The following is a 19,658-nucleotide window of genomic DNA, read 5'->3' as shown; positions in this document are numbered from 1 at the left end:
CATGTTGAGGAACACAGTACAATACCTCAACTTCACTGTCCTCAGCATTTTGCAAATCCTTTTCACTAAATCCAGTCAAATCCATGATAGATTCACAGCTGAATCTGACAATGAAATTTGTAAAAATACTTTTGAACAATCTAAGATCTTTGCTTATTCTGTCAGCATTTCATAGTGATATTCAACAATCAGTACTAAAAGATTTAGCTGGCACAGACCACTGTAATGCTGATCGTCTCATCACTACTCAGGCTTCTTTCTCTACTGATTTTTGTGGGGATCTAACTTTTCAGTCTTACAAGAGTGTTGCTTAGATTCCCACATTTGGGAATGGTCATACAAAACAGTGTTCTCAAGTGTATACAGCATTTCATAGACAGTTCAGAAATCAAATGAAGTGCACAAATATGAGAGAATGTCTATGTGACTATAAACCTACTGTCAATTTACCATTTCTTTGGTTCAGTAATAGTAACACAGTTCAGAATGTGATCCCAAAGAGTGCTGAAAAACTTAAACAAAACAACTTACATTTTTATCATCCATGAGTATTCTAAACCATATCTATGAAACCCCCTGCAAGACATGCCAATGCAGTTATGTAGTACAGGGTGTAGACAGAAACATAGAAAAGTCTGCAAGCACATGCATGCTTGGATCACCAATCTCTCTATGCAGACTCACAAAATGCTGGAATTTGTTTCTGCTCTAGAAGTTTCTATGCAAAAGAAGCCATCTGGCTTGTTTTTCAGTTTCTGTTAAAAAGATCATCTGTGTACACAGAGGAAACACATATACTGCACACACACATTGTTTGGCATAAAAGACAAATGGTTTGTGATTGATGGCTGATTGTTCTGTTCCAAGAGCCAAGACACCAAAAGAAGTCTGAAGGGCTCTCAGGAAAAATGAAAAGCTCCCTAACTTTAAATAAATAAATAAACACACACAAGACGTTTACATGTGACATTTCTATACTTACTTTCATATTATAACTATTCCAGGAATAAAAGTTATCCCTGTACAGTACTGTGTCATAAATGTAGCACAGACAACTTTATTCATGGTGACTCTGAGAACGATCTATTTCAACTCCTCACTTTGTGCATATTAAAAATGTTAAAAGTGCCTGAAGCACAATTTGCTGCATTCTAGTGAAATTGTTGTTCTCACTTCAATTTTATTACCTTCATAGGCACACTTACTAAGTGCTTCCATTCATAAATTGCATTTTAATAACCCACCTAATTGCCTCCTTTTCCCCAGGCAGATAAGCTTTTAAAAGGACTGCATCTTTGGTATCTTCTTTGGTATCTACTTGCAAAATTCAGCTGAGTTCTGTAAATGTTTCTATTTCTTCCTGCAAAAGGTGGCTGAAAGAGGGTAAGAGAAAAACTGAATATGGTCTGAGGAGTCTGAGTAAGTGAAATTCCAACTGAAGCAAGGCACAGAGCTCTATCAACTTCACTATAGCCACTTCTTGAAGTGTGACAAAACTTGCCTGTAAAATCAACATTTGATTAAAATGATTAGTTACAATTAAAAAACCACTACCCCAGGCTGGATTAAAAAACTGTTGATTTACTGCATTAGAAACAGCTGAGGAGGGTGAGAGGGGGGAAGTTTTTCTTATTTTAAAAAAAGTCACCCTTTAATTGGATTTTGGATATGAAGTCATTGCTTAGGAAGGGTGCATCAGAAGACTCTCAAATATCAGTATAGGAGAAGGACAGTGGTGTAGCAATGCTTTTGGTTTAAACACAGATTCATTCCTATTTTTAGTGCTCAGCAGACTACTGAAAACAGTTCCTGCTGCTCACTGAAAATACAAGAAAAAGTTCTCAATACCATAACTTTATAGTGTTTACCACCTGATAATGGATCATTGTCTATCTTTATCCTTGCCAAGCCCTGAAGATGTGTAGAGAAAAAAAAAATATAAATTTTTAATACCCAAGAGATGTAGTACACTGCTGGTTTTATTATCCTCTGGCATCAGCCCTTAGAAACAGCTGGAAGCCTCACTGGCTGCCTTCTCTGTAGCCCTCCCAGGCTGTGTATACACACAGCTCTCTGATGAGATTGCTACACCGAGTTTGCCACCCCTGACCTGAGGCTATGATGCAGCAATCAATCTGAGAGAGAAGAAAGAAGGACAAAAAGTTAGAGTTCTCAAATTTGTATGCTCTGTGCAATATAAAAATGCTCAATACCATATTCTAAGAAAAATACACTGGCACTGATATTATGTGTGATTACAAATAATTTCCAATAATTTCTAGCATTTACACCATGTACACATCGTATAAGCTTTATTATGATTAAGCTAGAGAACAGCATACTACAAAAGCTGCTCCTTGCCAAATGGGGTTGCTTCTACACATGCACAGAATAGCTTTTCTGTTCTCTAATATCAGGACATTATACAGACAAAACCTTTTCAGCATACATTCATCAGTATATGTCCAAGAAAAGCAAACCAGTATGCCAAAACAGAATCAACAAAACCAAGATGAGAAAGCTTTTTTCAAGGGCTCAGAAACAGAATTTTTAAAAAAAATAATGAAATAAGATAGTACAATTTATTACAGTTCTCATCCAGAGTCAATTCTCTTCTGTGCAAAAATCCAGTGCACTGAAAACCCTGAAAGCATCCAACTCCACATTATATGGAGTGAAAATACACACCTATGAAGAGTTCCTAGCAGACACAATGAAGTCATAGTTCTGCAATTTTTGGCATTTTTGAAGTAGATTCAATGAAGTAATCATATATATTTTTTTCACTTTCACCAACTCATAGAATACTAGACTTGAAACTGCCTAAGGTGAGAGGATCAATCTAAGGGTTGTATTTAACAGGGAAGAAAAAAGAAAAGAATAAAAAATCCAATATATTCTATGGTATTTTTGTGAAGAAAGCTTTGCCATATGTCATGGCAAAGTCTGCAAGGTGGCTAAAGTTTTTATTGATAAACTGACAACTTAACATTCTGCACAATGGCCAGGTCCTTAGTGATAGGTTGACTATTTCTAAGATTTACTTGGAAGTATGGGGGAAAGAATTTGCCCATTTACAATCAACCTCAGAAATTCTGATACTGCATTTAGGTTCCCCCCCCTTTTTTAAGCTTGATTAGAAAGAAAAAATAATTTTTAATGCTTTTCTGAGGGATTTTTAAAAAGACAGTTTTTAAAAAAAAAATCTAACATTAAAGCTATTTGTTAGAGTTTTCAGAAAAAGGGGCAGAAGAGATGACTTCAAAAGAACCTTTAGAAGTGAAATCTCAACACTTTTCACTACAACTGTAATACACTCCGGTGACACCAATGAATCCAAAGTAGCAGTCAATGCAATCTTGTTTGTTTGAATTCAGAAGACGTGTTTCATGTGCTTGATTCCATATGTTTTGAAGAAAACCATGATGATCAATGCCCAGAGTCCTAAAATAAATCCTCCAGGAGGATGCCAGTCCTTTTGTTTTGGTTTCTGAAAAAAAAAGAAAAAAAGAAAAAGATAAAAACAAAGAAAAGGTAAAAACAACATGTACTTAGTCCTCACATGTAAGTAGCATTGCATTTATCAAGTGAAAAAAAAATAAAAATCTTTGCAGTAGCAAAAAATACCAGTAAGCTTTATTTCTTCATGAAGTAGAAGCATCTTTCTTTTTGATATGGGATGGGATGTGAGCTGCCACTCCAGCACACAAGTACCACAAAAAGGCCACTAGAACTGTGCCCAAGACACCACTTTGGTGGTGAGTAACCGTGTTGTTCGACATGTTCAAACTAATTCTTTTGGACAGAGTATCTCAGACCTAGTCTCATTTTATTAGAAAAGAAAAATGCTGCAACTATGAAAGGTACTTCAACAAGTGCAAATGTGAAAGAGAAAAGATGGTGTTGGTTTTCCACTACCCAGAATGTTTTCTGCCTCTCCTTTTGTACTCAGAATTACATGGATAAACAGATATGTAACCACATAAGGAACTAAGATTCATTATTACAGGAATAACATAAAACAAAATAGGATTCTTTTACATGTCAATCAGATTTCCCAGGGGCCTCATTGAATCTAACTGCCTAGCCTTAATGTAGAAATATCTTGTGCAATTCAAATACCTGTCCCTTCAACATGTATTTCATCTTCAGTAAAAAGCAGAATGCTTCAGTCTGTTAAGGCTTTTTTTGTCTCCCACTTAGCAGTAAGACAAGATAAAACTTGTCTGTCCCCTTCCTCCTATTTAAAAAAAACTTCAGATACTCTATATTCAGCAAGAAATGGACTGAAGAAGGTAAGAGCTGCTATGCAGCCCAAGAGCTGTCTCTGAGGCTAATAATGAGGTGAAGCTATATGAATGCAAAATTTTAGCTATGAATCTCATTTTAAAAAAATACCAGAATTACAGTGTAACTCAGTCCTGCATACCTGTGCCTACTCCTGCCCTCAGCAGGTGTGTTTTAGAGATCTCCTAGGCAGATGGAGATTATTTACTATTATAATAATAAATACTGAAGTGCTTGCTGAGCTTTTTATTCTTGGCTTGCTGAAAGATTTGCACTCTTTTGTCCTTGTATAGAATAAGACACAAGGGGCACAGAATTTTGGTTTTGTTGCATTTAAGTCAAATTTTAAATTCTCTTTCTGCCCTGTGAATAACAACTACAAAAGATGGCACCATCTCAATTTCTGCATGAATCTGGGTACAGAATCTTCTTGTTCCTCACTGAATGTACCAGGTGGCTGGTGAACTTGAATGCAATAAGGAACAGTTTGCAGCATCTGTTCTTTCAAAACAGCTTTCCTACCAACAAGAAAACAATGTTTGATGATTGCTCAGCTCCCATTTTCTAAGCTCTGTAGTTTTAGCTTCAGTATTTTTCTTTAAGTACCACACTTGTAATTAAAATGTATAACAAATAGCCATCCCACCTGAGACACCCCGAGAACTTGGCCCTCTGTAATATTAATGATTTTTCCTGATGCAGGAATCAGAGAACCAGCATTGTAATTCACATCAATAACAAAACCAAAGATAACATGCAGAGATGGTGTCTATATGCACAAACCACTTCATTTCCTAAGAAGCACTCATTGGCTCCAGTGTATGTGCTGTTGGTAATCTGCCACCTCATTGATACTTGCAACCACACATCTCCACAGAAGCATCTCAGAAAATCAACTCTGAGTGTTCAAAAAGGCTGCCAGCCTTTCACACCTCCCTTCTGACAGTAACAGCACGCGACACTTCTCCACAAAAAGGAACTTTCTTGTTTAAATCCTCCTAATTAACCCCTAACTTCGTATGCATATTGCAGAGCCTTTTTCATCAATCTCTTTGTACTATCAATCTTTCTTTTCTTGGATCTCAGACAAATTCCTTACCACAAAGTGGCACCTGACCCTTCTAGACAAATTACTTCAATTTGCAGTCAGTGACACTAAAAGCCTCTATCCTATTTTGTACAGAACACGTAATTTAATTTCTGTAAAGAATTTATATGAATAAATATTTATAAGGTGATCTATGAGTATGGTTTTACATTCTGTCATGTCGCATGCTGAAGCCTTCATGGAATTCTGCAAGCAAACGGATGCCAGAGCAGCAGTGGCTTTGTGCTGGGAAATCAAGGACATACATATCATCAGGTTAAAGCCATGGGATGCAATGTAAAAATGAGGATAAAAAAGGCATGACACAAAAAAAAGACGTGAGACTATACAAGTGCTACAGGCTTTGTAATCTTAAATATAAAAATTATCTTAATAAGAATGATTTATAGACCCAGAAACTGAAATCTACACATAAATATCAATCCACAATAGAAGGGTGAAGAAATGAAGCTCTATTGTACATATGTAAGTCAACAGCAAGGTTAATTGAGCACAAAATTATACTGAAATATGCCAGGATTTTCCACTAGGGGCATACAGACATTAAAACCTAAAAGGGGACTACACAGGGACTACAGTCCCCCTAAAAGAGACTGAAAGCATTTATCCAATGAACATTGCCTAGTTAGGGTCCTATTCCAAAAAATCTCTGTAAAAGCCAGGCAATTTTTGAAAGTCAGGCAGAAGTGAGAAAATGCTAAATGGATTTTTAAAAACTCCCAACATTAAGTTGCAGTATTTCAGTTTACAATTCATTATGTATCGTTATTATGCCTAAAGTGATGTGAAAATGTGTACTGTTATAAGCCACAGATTGGCTGCAACACTTACAAATTATGCACAACTTTCTCATATTTAGGAGTGACCCAGAGGAGCCAAGGCAGTAGTAGCTCTTTGGGCTCAAGTTACTCTGAATTTCACTGTTGCAGTTCCCACCAAAGCACTCAGTGTGCTGACCACTGCTGATGTGTTTAGATTTTGTCACCTGCACCACAACACCATCCCACAATAAATGCCCTCTTTATCCCTACAATAATAGCAGTAACACATAGGTGAAACGCACACATAAAATGGTACACTATGTCACGAGCAAATACATTTAGCAGCTTAAGGGCCAGTCATTACTGAGTTGCTGGAGATTCCAAATTAAAAAGGTAGCTAAGCAACAGCAAGCCTCCTCCTGTGAACAGTTTTCTGTTGTACACTCTCTAGTTCTAGGAGACTCATTATCTGTGGAACTTAAAAACAGTTAACAGAGAGCTGCTTCAAGTACTGTAATTAAGAAGAGGATAAAACAGTGTATTTTCAAACTGCATGGGTCTGTAGGGACTCAAATGCAAAGTATCCAAGACTTTCTATGAAGGTGTTTTATAAAACATGCAATACTTGTTATTCCAATTAAATTAGTCTTATGCAAAAATATAATAAAAAAGTATTAATGCTAAAGCGGTAATTAGATTAAAAATTACTTTTAAATGTCACATCAGAACAGAAGGAAGATATTAAAATCTCATGTTTTCACATGGAAAAAATTGTGTTAAATATCATTATAATGCAACCCTCCAAGTCCTCTGCCAATAGAACTCCACTTGCCTTAGTGTCCTCAATAAGGACAAAAACACTGGACGTACAGAATGGTTTGGGTTAACCTCGGAATCCACACTGGGATTCTAAGAGGAGAGAAAGCAGTGTACTTAGTATTATAGTCAGGAATGTAGTCATTACCAAATGGAAAAGGGATATGTAAATTCTTCAGTTTCTTTCAACATCTTATTCCAAACAGGGCTTTAAGAAAGTGGGCAAAACCTTAAGAATGAACATGCACATCATCGTTGCTATCAATGCTCCCCGACCCGAGGCAGCTGGGGTGTGTTTTTACTGTTAGTGCACAATATCCATATGTAATTGCACACAACCAAAATATTAGAAATGCTGTGTGTGTCCTAACAAGTCCATTATAATGGCATTTACTGTATTTCAAATTAATCCCTGCTTGATTTTCTAGCAGAGTTTCAGTGGCTAAGTGTCCCAGACCCAGTTTTGGCTGACTTAGTCTCACACATGAGGGAGAAAACATCACGCAGGACTCTGAAGTTCCCTTGCATTTAACATCAGCTACAGCACCAAAGGGAAATCCTGTGCAGACCCCTCTGTGTTCTCCCCTTCTGCTACTCTTGGGGGCCAGTAAGGACTCACAGGGAAGTGAAGTATGCCTGCTGGTTGTCTATACAGTGCTCATCGTCATTATTAGACCACTGTGGTGAATTTTATGTATTTTGGGGTGTAAATTTACAAGCTGTCCTCTTGATCACTCTCCACTTAAATGAACACTTCAATTTCTCCCATTGCAATACTAAAGGTTTTCTTTCTTGTTTCTCAAAATACCCATTTTTTGTTAGGGTCTGTGTCAAAGACCAGTATTGAAATCTCAAAAAAGAAAGCTCCACTTTTCAAAATAGGTCAATCTCAGATTCTTGTCTCGGAAAAAAACACTGATCTCAAACTGAAGGACAAGGAAACTACTTGTAAAAGCCAGATTCAGCTATGCAGTGCTCTGTGGCAATAGCACATTATCTATTTCCTAGAGGCACTCTGTAGGAATTCTGTTACTCTCAATTTAAAATTTCAAACTGGGTAATCCTCTCATTTCTTATGACAAAGCACACAACAAAGTCTCATTTCAGAGTGAATTTATATGTATCACAAGCAAATCACAAGCATTAAGTCCTCAGAGCTTTCAGTGGAAGCATGCACTTACAATTTGTCAGTTAGTCTTGATTTTTGGGTCTTTATGGGGGAGTGAGGGGTGGGGAAATATAATAACTCCAGCCATCTAGTAATAGTTTAATCCTCTTTTGTGCCCACAGCAAGATTAAAGTCATAAGAGAACTCCAACATAAACAGTGCCTGTTAATCTGCAAAAAAATTTAAAGTACTTTTGTCTAATCTCCCAGTTTGTATTTATTAACCAGAGTGCCACAATTACTGATGTTGCCAATATTAACAAAATAATTAAGAAAATTCACTCATCAACAACAAAAAATCATGAAGGATACAGGAAAGAACAGCAGTTAAAATAAATTAACATATCAATGCCAACAACTGCACTTTAAATATTTACTTTGAAAACTGTGTAATCACCATAATATAAACCACAATAAAGCCATCATAGCTTTAGTTTTTCATTTCCTTCTAGAATATGCAATCTATATGGGCTTTTTAGAAATGAACTTCTACTTTAAAAATGGCTGTTCACTTACTATTCCCTACTTTAAGCATTATGCCTCAGCATTACATAGCACTTTAAAGTGCTCTTAGTGGTTTTACAATTACTCATTAATCTTCCAACCTGTGACACAATACATGATATACTTCTTCTAATCAAAAGGAGCTTTCCCAGCACCTGGGACCCAGGGCCATTTAATTCCCAGACAAGGCAGTGCTCAGATGAATGATGCCCACCTGGCAAACACAATAGGGATTGTACCAGGGGGCCTTCAAACCACAGCTCCTGATTTCCTACATCCCAAGGCAGCACATGCAGCTCTGGACTGGCATCAGCAACCCCTCAAATCTGTCTTTAATAGACCATCACCACAGAGGTCTCACCTCTACTGAGGCTCCAAGGGTGAGCTCTTGCTCAGCTCTCAGCAAGTTACATTATGGACCTCATGTATGCTTTAGGGTGGAGATGAAAGAAGTCCCAATATAAAGTTGCACCAAAAAAAAAAAAAAAAAAAGCAAATTGGTTTTTATGTTTTCATCAAATTCATACTCTCAGAGGAAGCCACGATATGACTTTTCACAAAAGGGCACCTAAAGTCCACAGCAAATATGTGAATTCCATTTGCAAACAAAAAGCTTTGTGCCAAATGAAGCATGTAAAACTAGAGGATGAGCAGCTTAATTAAGTAGACTCAGTATTGTAAACTTGACCACTACTACTTTGAGAAGCATCCGTCTATTTTTATGTGTTTGTATTTAAATAATTTAAACAAGAATAAAAGGCATTCAATATACAGAGCTCTGCCATAAATGCAAAGAAACTTCTCAAGGTCCTTACAATAAAGGGGGTCAGAAAACAACCAAAATACTCTCTAGCAAGACATACTTCAGTGAGGAGGACCTCCAAAAATCATCACATATAAAAGCAACCCACCTGCTGCTATACCCATGCTTCAGGTTAAGCAGACAAACATCAGCTGCAAAGAACAAAAGGGGTGAAAAGGGTGCACAAAGACTACTATAGTGGGCAAAGTTATTTTGTATTCACAAAAATACAATCTTAGAAACAGGGCCAAGCTATTCTTAGAATGCTGTTTTTCCAAGCAGCACACACAGCTCACTTTTTCCCGGGAAAATATTACCTCCAAGTCTTCTACAGAGCAAATCTTGTCCATACAAATACAATGTCACATTGCCAGCAGCAGCAAGGCCACAACCAACCTCTAAGTTCTGCAGAGATGAGGCAATATGAGCATGTCTGGCTCCTACCTGTGTTATTCTGGAATGATAACTTCAAGGACCAGCACAACCTTTCTATGGAGCACAGCACTCCCACCTCTTCCTTGGAAATCTTGGATTTCCCATAGAGTCTCTCTGGACCACAAGGCGAGCCCATTCAACTGCTTTTAAATCAACATGCTCTGAGGCAGGTATTCTTCTTAATCTTGTACAATTAATTGTATACCTTAGAACTTCCACTATGAAGTATAATTTTGATCATCCAAATTCAAACAAAGTGTTTCTGTTTATATGAAGAAGCCTTGATGTTCATAAATTATTATGCTATTCCTTTCAAAGCAGTAGTGATGCTTCTAACCACACAGTTTCTTCTGGATATCTCACGTGTATCTGTTTATTTGTTTCCAGGAGGTAGGCTGTATTAACAACAGATGTTAGACAACATTAGATCTTTTACTCAATATGCTGTATTGACTACAATATCTAATAAAGGTCTCAACAGCTACATTGTAAGAAATCAGAATCCAAATAAATATTCCTTATTCAAGTGCATGTTACTTCTCATTTTTAAAATCTCTGGGCTCTCTAGTTCTCCTTTGCCCAGAGCTGTGTGCTACATTTATGCTTTGTACCTCCAGTTTGCACAACTCAAAACAGAGGCAAGCATTAAAAAGTAGACGGATGGATAAGCAGGGCAGAGGCAAAAAGTGCCTGAACATTTATATGAGCACGATCAAATATGGCTGTGTTTTTATTGGAAAACATTTTCATGTTTCAGTGACAAACCAATGTATTACAGCTGGTGACAGATCTCTCTGTTCCTAACCACCACCCAGCTTTTCTTTTTTCTGTTACCTTTGGTATGTCAAAGAACAAGGAGTCACAGAAAGCAGATCCATTCCTGCAAAGGATTTTTACAGGCAGCTGCCAAATGGCAGATTTATGGTACCATAAATGTTCAAGGTTCCCACGTGACATTTGCATGACACCAGGTTCTTCACTCAAATGGCACATGGGGCTCAACAAAGACCATCTTTTCTGGAACAATGAATGAGTGTAGCTGAGCAAACACCCCTCCAGACTACCAGATGTAATACATACAGTATTGACATCTTTCTGAAAGGCTAAACCTTCAAAAGGACAAAACCACAGACGGTCTTACCTAGTGGTAAACCAGTTGCACCTTTCCTGCCTACCATCTAAACTAACCACAAGTTACTGCCCTACTGATTTCTCATGGTCACTCTGTTCCTTTTAAGAACCACTCTTCATCTGTTTGTCAGCCATGTATTGGGAGATGCTCTTTTGTGTTAAGCACTCCCTCCTGAAAATATGTGATCACTAAGTCACAGAGCTCCACCACTGGAGCTGAGCTTCTCCAGGAGCCACAGGAATCATCGGTCAGTGCACAGAGCTCTCACCCTGGGGTGGAGATGAGAGAGCTGACTTTGGCAGGGTCACATACACCATGCCAGAAAGCCAGTCACTACAGAAGTACTGCTTGCACAAAGCTGGATCACAACCTCATGCAAATAAATTGGCCAGGAAGGACAAAGCAGGATGCTGTCTTGTCTGCTCAACAGCATGGACACAACACCTCCGTTACTGGAGCCTTCATTCATTTACCCCTTCCATTCACTCTTCAAATGGAAATGATTTCATCAAATTCCAACCCTCTGAATTATTTAGGAAAACAATTCTAGACAGAGCAGTAGAGAGCAGCCTGCCAATATCTCTATCTTTGGCCATTCATCAGTCCTGTCAAGAGCTTGTGAGTTACATTGCCATGCTCCTCACAGTATGTTACTGAAGAGTAAACAAAAAATAATTAACACAAAAAAGGCACCAATAACACCTCACTAAGTTTACATGGCTAAGGGGGTTAAACGGGTGAAGGTACTTGGAGTTAACAGTGCCTTCACCTGAGAAAAACTGTTCAGAAAGGTATCTGTCAAACTAAGATTGATAATGTTTATATTTTTCCTTATCAATGTGAGCTTATTGGTAACAGCTACTCTTTATGCTGCATAAGCTCAAGAAATATAGTAGATAGAAGAAAAAAACCTAGCAGAACTGTAACTGCTAATTTTATTGCTCACTGAAATACCATTTAAATAAACACTGCCTATCAGAGAAGCTTTCATGTATAAACAATAAGAAAGTAATAATTAATAAAAGCTACAGTAGGTTATGTGAGAAATGAAAATGTTACAGAACATCAAACTGACACCAGAAAACAGAATTAAATCTTGCATCTCGGACAGCCCACTATAACATACTTCAGTAACCTGCCTTGAACAGAAAGGTCCTGATTCTTCATATATGACAAGTAACACAAACTAAGTCAATAATTTAGTCGTGCACTCAGATTACAGTTGTTTTTACTAATGTTGTTTCTACACCCAGTGCGATCAGTAATAAGCAATAAAAAAAGGATGTAACAGCTTCCCTTTCCTTTGCCTCCACTCTACCCACACATCCATGCATGCACTTGGCTTCCTTTTATTGCTGGCATTACTATGCCAACAACACAAACATAAAACACCATAAACCTATCAATTGGAGAACTAATATAACTAATGGATACTGGCCCTCCTATACAGGTCTTGTCTCACAAAATCTACACAACCGTGTTGTACTTTTAGTTGAGTAATTCCCATTCACAGTTTTGGGGAGGAGGAGAAAGAGCAAAGACTACTCAAAGGCTCAGGCTAAAAGAAACTGAAAGTGGGTCTTGACAGAAAGCATTCAGCCGCATGAGGAAAAGTCATAAAGGAAAATACACCCACTTAGGAGCATTGCTTACTTTCACGTTTGCCACTAAGTCTCATCCCAAATGTGAGGTTTGTTCCACCAAAGACGACTCACAGAATGGCAAAACTGATCACCAAAATGAAAGCAACTCTGGGACCATATTTCTTCTGGTAAATACTGTATTTATTAAAAGACAAATGTGATTTATCTTACCAGTAAGAGGGGATGCTGTATCAGTTTTCCTTTAATCAGGAAAATCCTAAAACTTGCTTTAGGTCAAGCATAATTTTTAAACTACTACCCCAGCACTCTATAGGCTGCTACAACATAAAGAAGATTTTAATTTTTTTTATCATTAAAGATTAACAAAATAAAAGTAGCAGTAGTTCTTTATTACTTGATATTTTCAGCTTTTAATTTATATTAAAATACAAATAAAGTTATTAAGTGACTGTTTTTTTCCATGTAGACTTTTACTGCTACTGTTTACTATAATAATAATGAAGATGATAGTCTCTACAGCCCCAAAATTCTACTGCTAGGAATTATGTTTTCTCTCTAAGGTCTTTGTACTATAATTGTCTTCATGTAATATTGATATTTGATACTTGGAAGTAATTAAGAATTGGGGAACCATTCTTAAGATACTCTTCTAATCCATTAGGCAAATTTTCTCACTATGATATGAAAATTTTCATCTACTTAATTAGCACACCTACTTCTTCTGAGCCTAAGTGCACCTAAACTATGTTTTATGATAGCCCAAGGAAAAAAAAGAAACCACAACACATCAATTATGCCTCCACTCAGTTGTACAACTATTTTAAAATGTGTGAACAGTTAAGACAAAATTGAAAAATTACCTTAATAGGCTTTTGACACTTCCCTGCTTAAGCAAAAATTAATTCTAACTCCCCATTTTTATGCAAAGCCTTTATAATTTCTCTAATCTCAAGTTCCCGTGAGAAAGAGCACAATACTTTCAAGTACAAGAGTGTGAGGCTTGGCATCTTCCCTGTTTAGTTATGCAGTTTATTTGATGGAAGTCTAAACCACTAAGCCTCCCTTTGTGCTTAATATAAGCCTCCCTCAGTGGAAATACAAGTTAATTTGAGTAAAATGAAGTTTTGGGAAGAATGCATTCTCTTGCACAGAAATAGTCACTAAAGCAGAGCTTTTTTAAATGCAGCATCTGCTTCCTGAATTGCTTTAAAACCTGTAATAAAAATAAACTTAAAAGTAGCAAAATTTTTAAAAGGTACTTTCAAATGTGAGACCTCATAAACATAAAAGCAGCCTAATGGATTAATCTATTTATCTTACTGTATGCTTTTCAGTTTCATCTTGCATCATACATGTAGACACTCTATCATTGTAAAGAATCAGCATGTTCCAGGAGCAAGACATTTTGCATCTTATTTTATTAATGGTGACTATTATTAAAACCTACTGCTTATGTTACAAAAGTAAATCAGTTGTATCGCTGGTATATGCTTCCAAATACAGTAAGGTGTGTGGATCACACACTAAATCCACAGAGTTATTTCATACATTTATTTTCCCTCAACTATATTTGAAATATTTGTACATCAGATATTATGCCACAGCAGCACATAGTGTATTATGATGCCTGCAAACCTATTAAGGTCACAGAAAGCTTGTGCATATACTTAGTCTATTCCCATGAGAGGCAGAGGTATATTATTTGCATACCATTATGCACTGAAAACCTATTCAGTTATCCCCACTGGAGACAACTCACCACAGTGACCTAAATAGTATTCACTTTTCCAATATTTGAAGGAACAGGAAATAAATGGGACCCAGTGCAGACAAATGCAAAAAGACTCAGAACATCTAAGAATGTAGGGTCATAAATGACTAATGTAAATGAATGCAGATCAGTGTATCACAAAATCTCATCAAAATTGAAGAATGATGAAAAAAGTGAACTATATGCTTCATATACAATGTTGAGAGTGAAAATGGATGGAGAGATAACTTCAGTAAAAAAGCTCTGACATTAGCCAAGCTTATGAACATGAAAGCGAGCAAAGAGCCTCTAATCACAGAAGTCACTTTAAAATATCCTCCTTACACTTGCAGCAACCACAACAGTTCTAGTATCAGCTGTCCAAAACAAAGTAAATATTGATTTTTACCTACAGCACTGTGCAACAATTCATGTGGTGTTAGCAATTGAGACCTGTGGGACATGTACATATTGCTTCTTCAATAACAGCTGTAATATTTTGCTTACTTTCTGAATTATGTACATGTTCTAACACGTGGTAATTGTCTTCCTCATTTATATTCTCCCCATAATTACAGTATTTTGATTTAACATATACCAGCCTCAACTCACTCCCTTTTTGTAGTCATCCTTCCTAATTTCAACATAGCCACAAAGAAGGGACAATATGATGTATTTATGTATTCCCTGCAGAAAATGAGAAGAGATTAAGGTAAGAGTCTTTTATGGCCTCAGTCTGCAAATCAGTCTCTGTTAACCTGGTTTTGCTTTTTGCCAACATGCTATGTGAAGTTTACTTTAGCTGAAAGCATTTTCAAACCTGTCTCTTTCTGTAAAGCTCTGAGCATAGCTACAGCACAACAGAAACAGTAACCACAGTCTTAAGATCACAGTTGTGAACAGTTTGTAAAGCACAAGAGAGGGGTGATCATGACACAATCAAGTCTAAAGCCAAAATAAAGACACAGAAATATCAACAGTGCATACTGAAAAGTTTGTGAGTACAGAATTTTCATTCAGCTGTAAAAAAGAAAAGCACAAGTAACTTTTTTTAATATAAGATAGAGTTCAGTTATACAGCTACGACTGACCCTTCAAATGCAGTTATATGAAGTTCAGATGAGTAAACCACAAAGATCCACAGCACTCTAAAAAGCCTGACTTGTTGCAGTCACTTCCTGAACCTCTTTCTTCATTTTAGATACTGCTTATTAAAAAGAAACTATTACAGGAATTACCGCCTAAAAAAAGCTGCAAATCCAACATGGCACCTCTAACAATTACAGCTACTATAGAGCCAGGGATCCTCAGATATTTTTAACAGTATATCTGACAATTCTATGAGCTGGTGAGTATGAAACTCATGTCTCATAATCCACAAAATGGATGGTGCTACTTTCACATATAACCCCTCATATTAGCAGTATTCTCAAGGGCAAACTGAGCACTCTGATGATACGCACAGAAGCCTTAAATTTATTTCCATTTTAACTTTCCAGAGTAACAATTATTTTCACTCTCTCTTGCACCCTCATGAGAAATATAAACATAATTTTTCAGGGAATATACATGCACTATCAGTTTTGGCTCATACTAGCCATTCTAGTTGGCTTTAGAAATTCTGCAGTTACATAGCTGGCCAGGCTGAAAAATGCCCTCTTTTTTTTTTTTTCCTTTTTTTTTCCTGTAAGCTGTACTTTTAGCTCACTGCTGTGCTTAATGAGCACAGTACTCAAATGTGGGGGAGAGTGGAGGGTGGCCACGTCAGGGGCAGCCCCCAGCTAAATTACTCCAAGCTGCCAGTCGAATTCATCTCCCATCCTGTGCCAAAAAAAAAAAGAAGATACAATGCCAATCTTTAAATGTAAGGGTTTTCATACGTCAGTGAAAGAGAAAAAAGACACGACCTGAGAAAACTGAGCAGTTCCAATGCTATACTTCTCTGTCCAAACTGCAGGATCTGTACAGCCTAAAATTATAATTTTAAAAACACTGCATCAATTGCATCTAAATTTCCACTACTGTGTCTCTCTGCAGAGGTGACCATCCTCAAGGGAGAGCATGATCTAGGGGTTATCTTCACCTTGCTGAGTGTCACTTCTGTGAAGAGGTGATAAATTCCCATTCCAAGATGTGACAGCAGAGGCTGGACCCTTCTGAAACTCAGACAAGCTAATAATGTACATGCACATCACACAGAACATCTTAAGAACCGAGTTGGGTAATAGGAAAAAAATAATTCTATTAGTTTTAAAATATATTTCAGTTTCATTTTTTAAAAAATGCAAAAAAAAAGGAGGTAAAGTTACATGCTTTAATGCATAAGCAGGGGAGAAAAGATAAACTGTGTGTGCAACACTTTCAGCAAGAAAAAGCTACTATCCTCCATGTCCAATATCTCTGGGCAGCTGGAACAGTCCATGGCAAAGTTTCCCCCCCTTGGCTTACAGAAAAATGTTCAGTCTGGTATTTCTAGTAGGAAACAGTTAAAAATAAAATGCCATAACTTTCAATGCATTTAGTTATTCAATTCATTTTATTCAGCTATAAGTGGAAGAATTTAACACTACATTCCTTTCCCCTGTAATGCTTGGTCAGAAAAAAAAACCAGTCAGGACTCCTTTCTGGCTCTGCCGACCAGTGGTGCATGCAAACAATAGAAGAGTTCCCTATGCATGAATATTTCTGTACTCTATCCTTACAGAAACTGGGTTCTTCATAGTTACTGCTAAAGTTTTAAGACTGGGGAGGCAGCAGTTGAAAGAAAAATAATTGCAAGATACTTTTCTTTATTGTATATTGAAGACTAAGAGAAGAGCTTCCATCTAATATTTCAAGTTACCAAAGGGGCAAAGAAGCAGAACCTTTGCTGGGTTTGAGAAACAGTAAAATAATGATACTGGATAGGCATAGAGTGATCACCCACAACAGTTCTTTACAGGAAGATAGAAGAAAAGAGACTGTTTTACTAGGTCTCTGCTTCCAGAGGGTTTCCTTCATGCTCCAATGAAAAATCTAATAAAAAAAAAAAGCAACTGTGCCTTCTCTGTAAAAACACATCATCACTAACTTATGCTCTATCCAGATGATTGTATTCTTTGATCAGAAACAATTGATGAGAAAAAACAACAGCAAATGAAAAAAAATAGTTTAAATAGTTTTTACAAAGCACATGCTACACTCAGAAATATGCTCTACTTCAGCAACGTTAAGACTTTATGAGATTTCATTAGGCTAACACTTCTGAATAACAGAGACAACCTTATTGCTTGTGTGAACTACCAGCTTAGGTATGAGGATGCTGAATACCATCACTGACTCTATCAGTTCACTAGACAAAAAAAAGCATGAAAATGTTTCTGACAATGTTTTGCCACTAAGAGATCTGTAGTGGCTACAACCACCTCAAGAATCTGTGATTTCCTGGAGTGAGTCTGAGAAATGGGGCTATTCCACTCTTAATTTTTTATAGAAACCAGTAATATAAAAATAATTAAGCACTCATCTGCCAGATTTAAAGGTACACATTGCATACATTACATGACTCATACACCCAGCAAGTCTGTGGTACTCACAACACCTCTTAAATGAACCTTAATATTAGAAGAACTGCTAGGGAATGAACTTGAAAGCACCTATTTGCCCTAGGTAACACAGATTGTTGGCAGGTGTGCCTTTGCTGCTCTATGACATATTTAGTTTGGTGTTCAGCAAAACTGTACAATAATAGCTTTTCACAGAAAGTTTGCTTCATTCCTTCTGAGCACATGGTTTTCTGCTAGACAGTATTCATTTTAAAGGAGGCCAAAAATTGTAAATAATCTCTAATTTAGGTAACAATGAGAAAAATTAAATCAACATACTGTACATAACTTAGGGGAAGAAGCAAATTCTTATTTACTAGATAACATCCAGTCGTGATTCCACTTAGAACCACTTCCATTAGAGATATAAAATGCAGACAAAATACTTCTAGGTAATACAATACAGAAAAAACAGAAATAACAGAAAAGCAATTGCAAAAAAAATCAGCTAAACCCCACTCATTTCTAATTCCTATTTGTCCCAAGTGACCTAGAGGAAGAAAGGCTGGTTCAGCAATAGCTGTACAGCACACCTGCGTTCAGTTCTGCACATGAATATAGGCAGAATGCCTGAGCCTCAAAAGGACATCAGTTCAGCTGATGAGGAAGACTATGACAGGTCTCCATGACATGCATCAGAAACAGCTTCTCATCTCTAGTCTGGAGAACACTTGGCAGGACACTGACAGAACAGGCTGTTCTTCTCCATACACTCCAAAACAACCACAAGCAGTGGCAGTGCTAAGGGAAGAACACTGTCTTCAGTGTGGTTGTTGCTCAGAACTGCAGAAGTAAAACCTGACCAGGCAGGTGTCCTAGGAAAGGCTTGCTGTTGGGTAGCCATGTAGTGTACTTTGTTGAAACACAACTGAATGCTAAATTAAGAGTGTTTTCTAATCTTTGATATGAAAAATTCACTTTTCAATCATCCTGAAAACATTCACTTCTGACAAAGAAAAGCATTCTTTTCTGTGCTAACAGATGCAGCAATATTTAGACCTTTTGGTGAAAGGTCATATTTCATCTCTGACATCAGGTAGTTGAATATTATGACCAGAGTTCTAAACAGCAAGCTATGCTTTAAAGTTAACTTTAAACACAGCTACATGAATCGATTTTCAAAGACTGTATAAATAACTGTGTCTAAAACTTTGCACATCCAAAATGACAAATCTAAGTATCACAAGCTGCTTTTGAACCTCTTAGCCTGTAAAGACACTTAAAGTATTTTAAGAATTTTTTTAAATTATCCATAAGCTACAATTAGTGTCAGCATAAAAGAAGTCAAAATCTGGGCTACCACGGTGCTATTCAAAACCTTGCATACTTGAATAAAGTTCTGAACACAACTAATTTTTTTTTTCTAAAATGTGAATAGGAACAAAGACTCCATCATCATGGCAGACGTAGACTGAGAGGAAGAGGCCCCCCTTGAAATGCAGTAACAGCTTTAGGGCAGCTATGAGGTGAGGGGCAGAGCACCAGTGTGATCCTTGAAATTTAAACATGCTTTCAGGACTCTATCAGCATCTGATGGGTTAATTTTCATCTCAAGCATTTCACAAAGATTGTAAGCCACATAAAAGCACTTTCATTTAATGTCTGTGAAAGCATTTAAGTCTGAGAGCTAAAATTGTTGTGTTATAGATAATAAAAAAATACTTCAAAAAAACCCCTATACAACATGGTGTGTTCTATTTTCTTAATA

At 37.0% G+C, this 19,658-nt stretch overlaps 1 protein-coding gene across 1 annotated transcript in view; it reads right to left on the bottom strand.

Moving 5' to 3' along the window:
- Positions 1–1,561: 1,561 nt before the first annotated feature.
- PIGK (phosphatidylinositol glycan anchor biosynthesis class K) overlaps positions 1,562–19,658 on the bottom strand; it is a 66,050-nt gene continuing 47,953 nt past the window's right edge. Inside the window, exon 11 of the mRNA XM_030455608.1 lies at positions 1,562–3,490. Within this exon, the coding sequence (XP_030311468.1) occupies positions 3,374–3,490 (117 nt within the window). The 3' untranslated portion in view covers positions 1,562–3,373. The remainder of the gene's footprint in view (positions 3,491–19,658) is intronic.

This window comes from Calypte anna, chromosome 8, assembly GCF_003957555.1.
Source record: "Calypte anna isolate BGI_N300 chromosome 8, bCalAnn1_v1.p, whole genome shotgun sequence".
In the NCBI taxonomy this organism is placed as follows: domain Eukaryota; kingdom Metazoa; phylum Chordata; class Aves; order Apodiformes; family Trochilidae; genus Calypte; species Calypte anna.
Note: the sequence above shows the minus strand (reverse complement) of the source record. Positions and strands in the feature narration are given on the sequence as shown.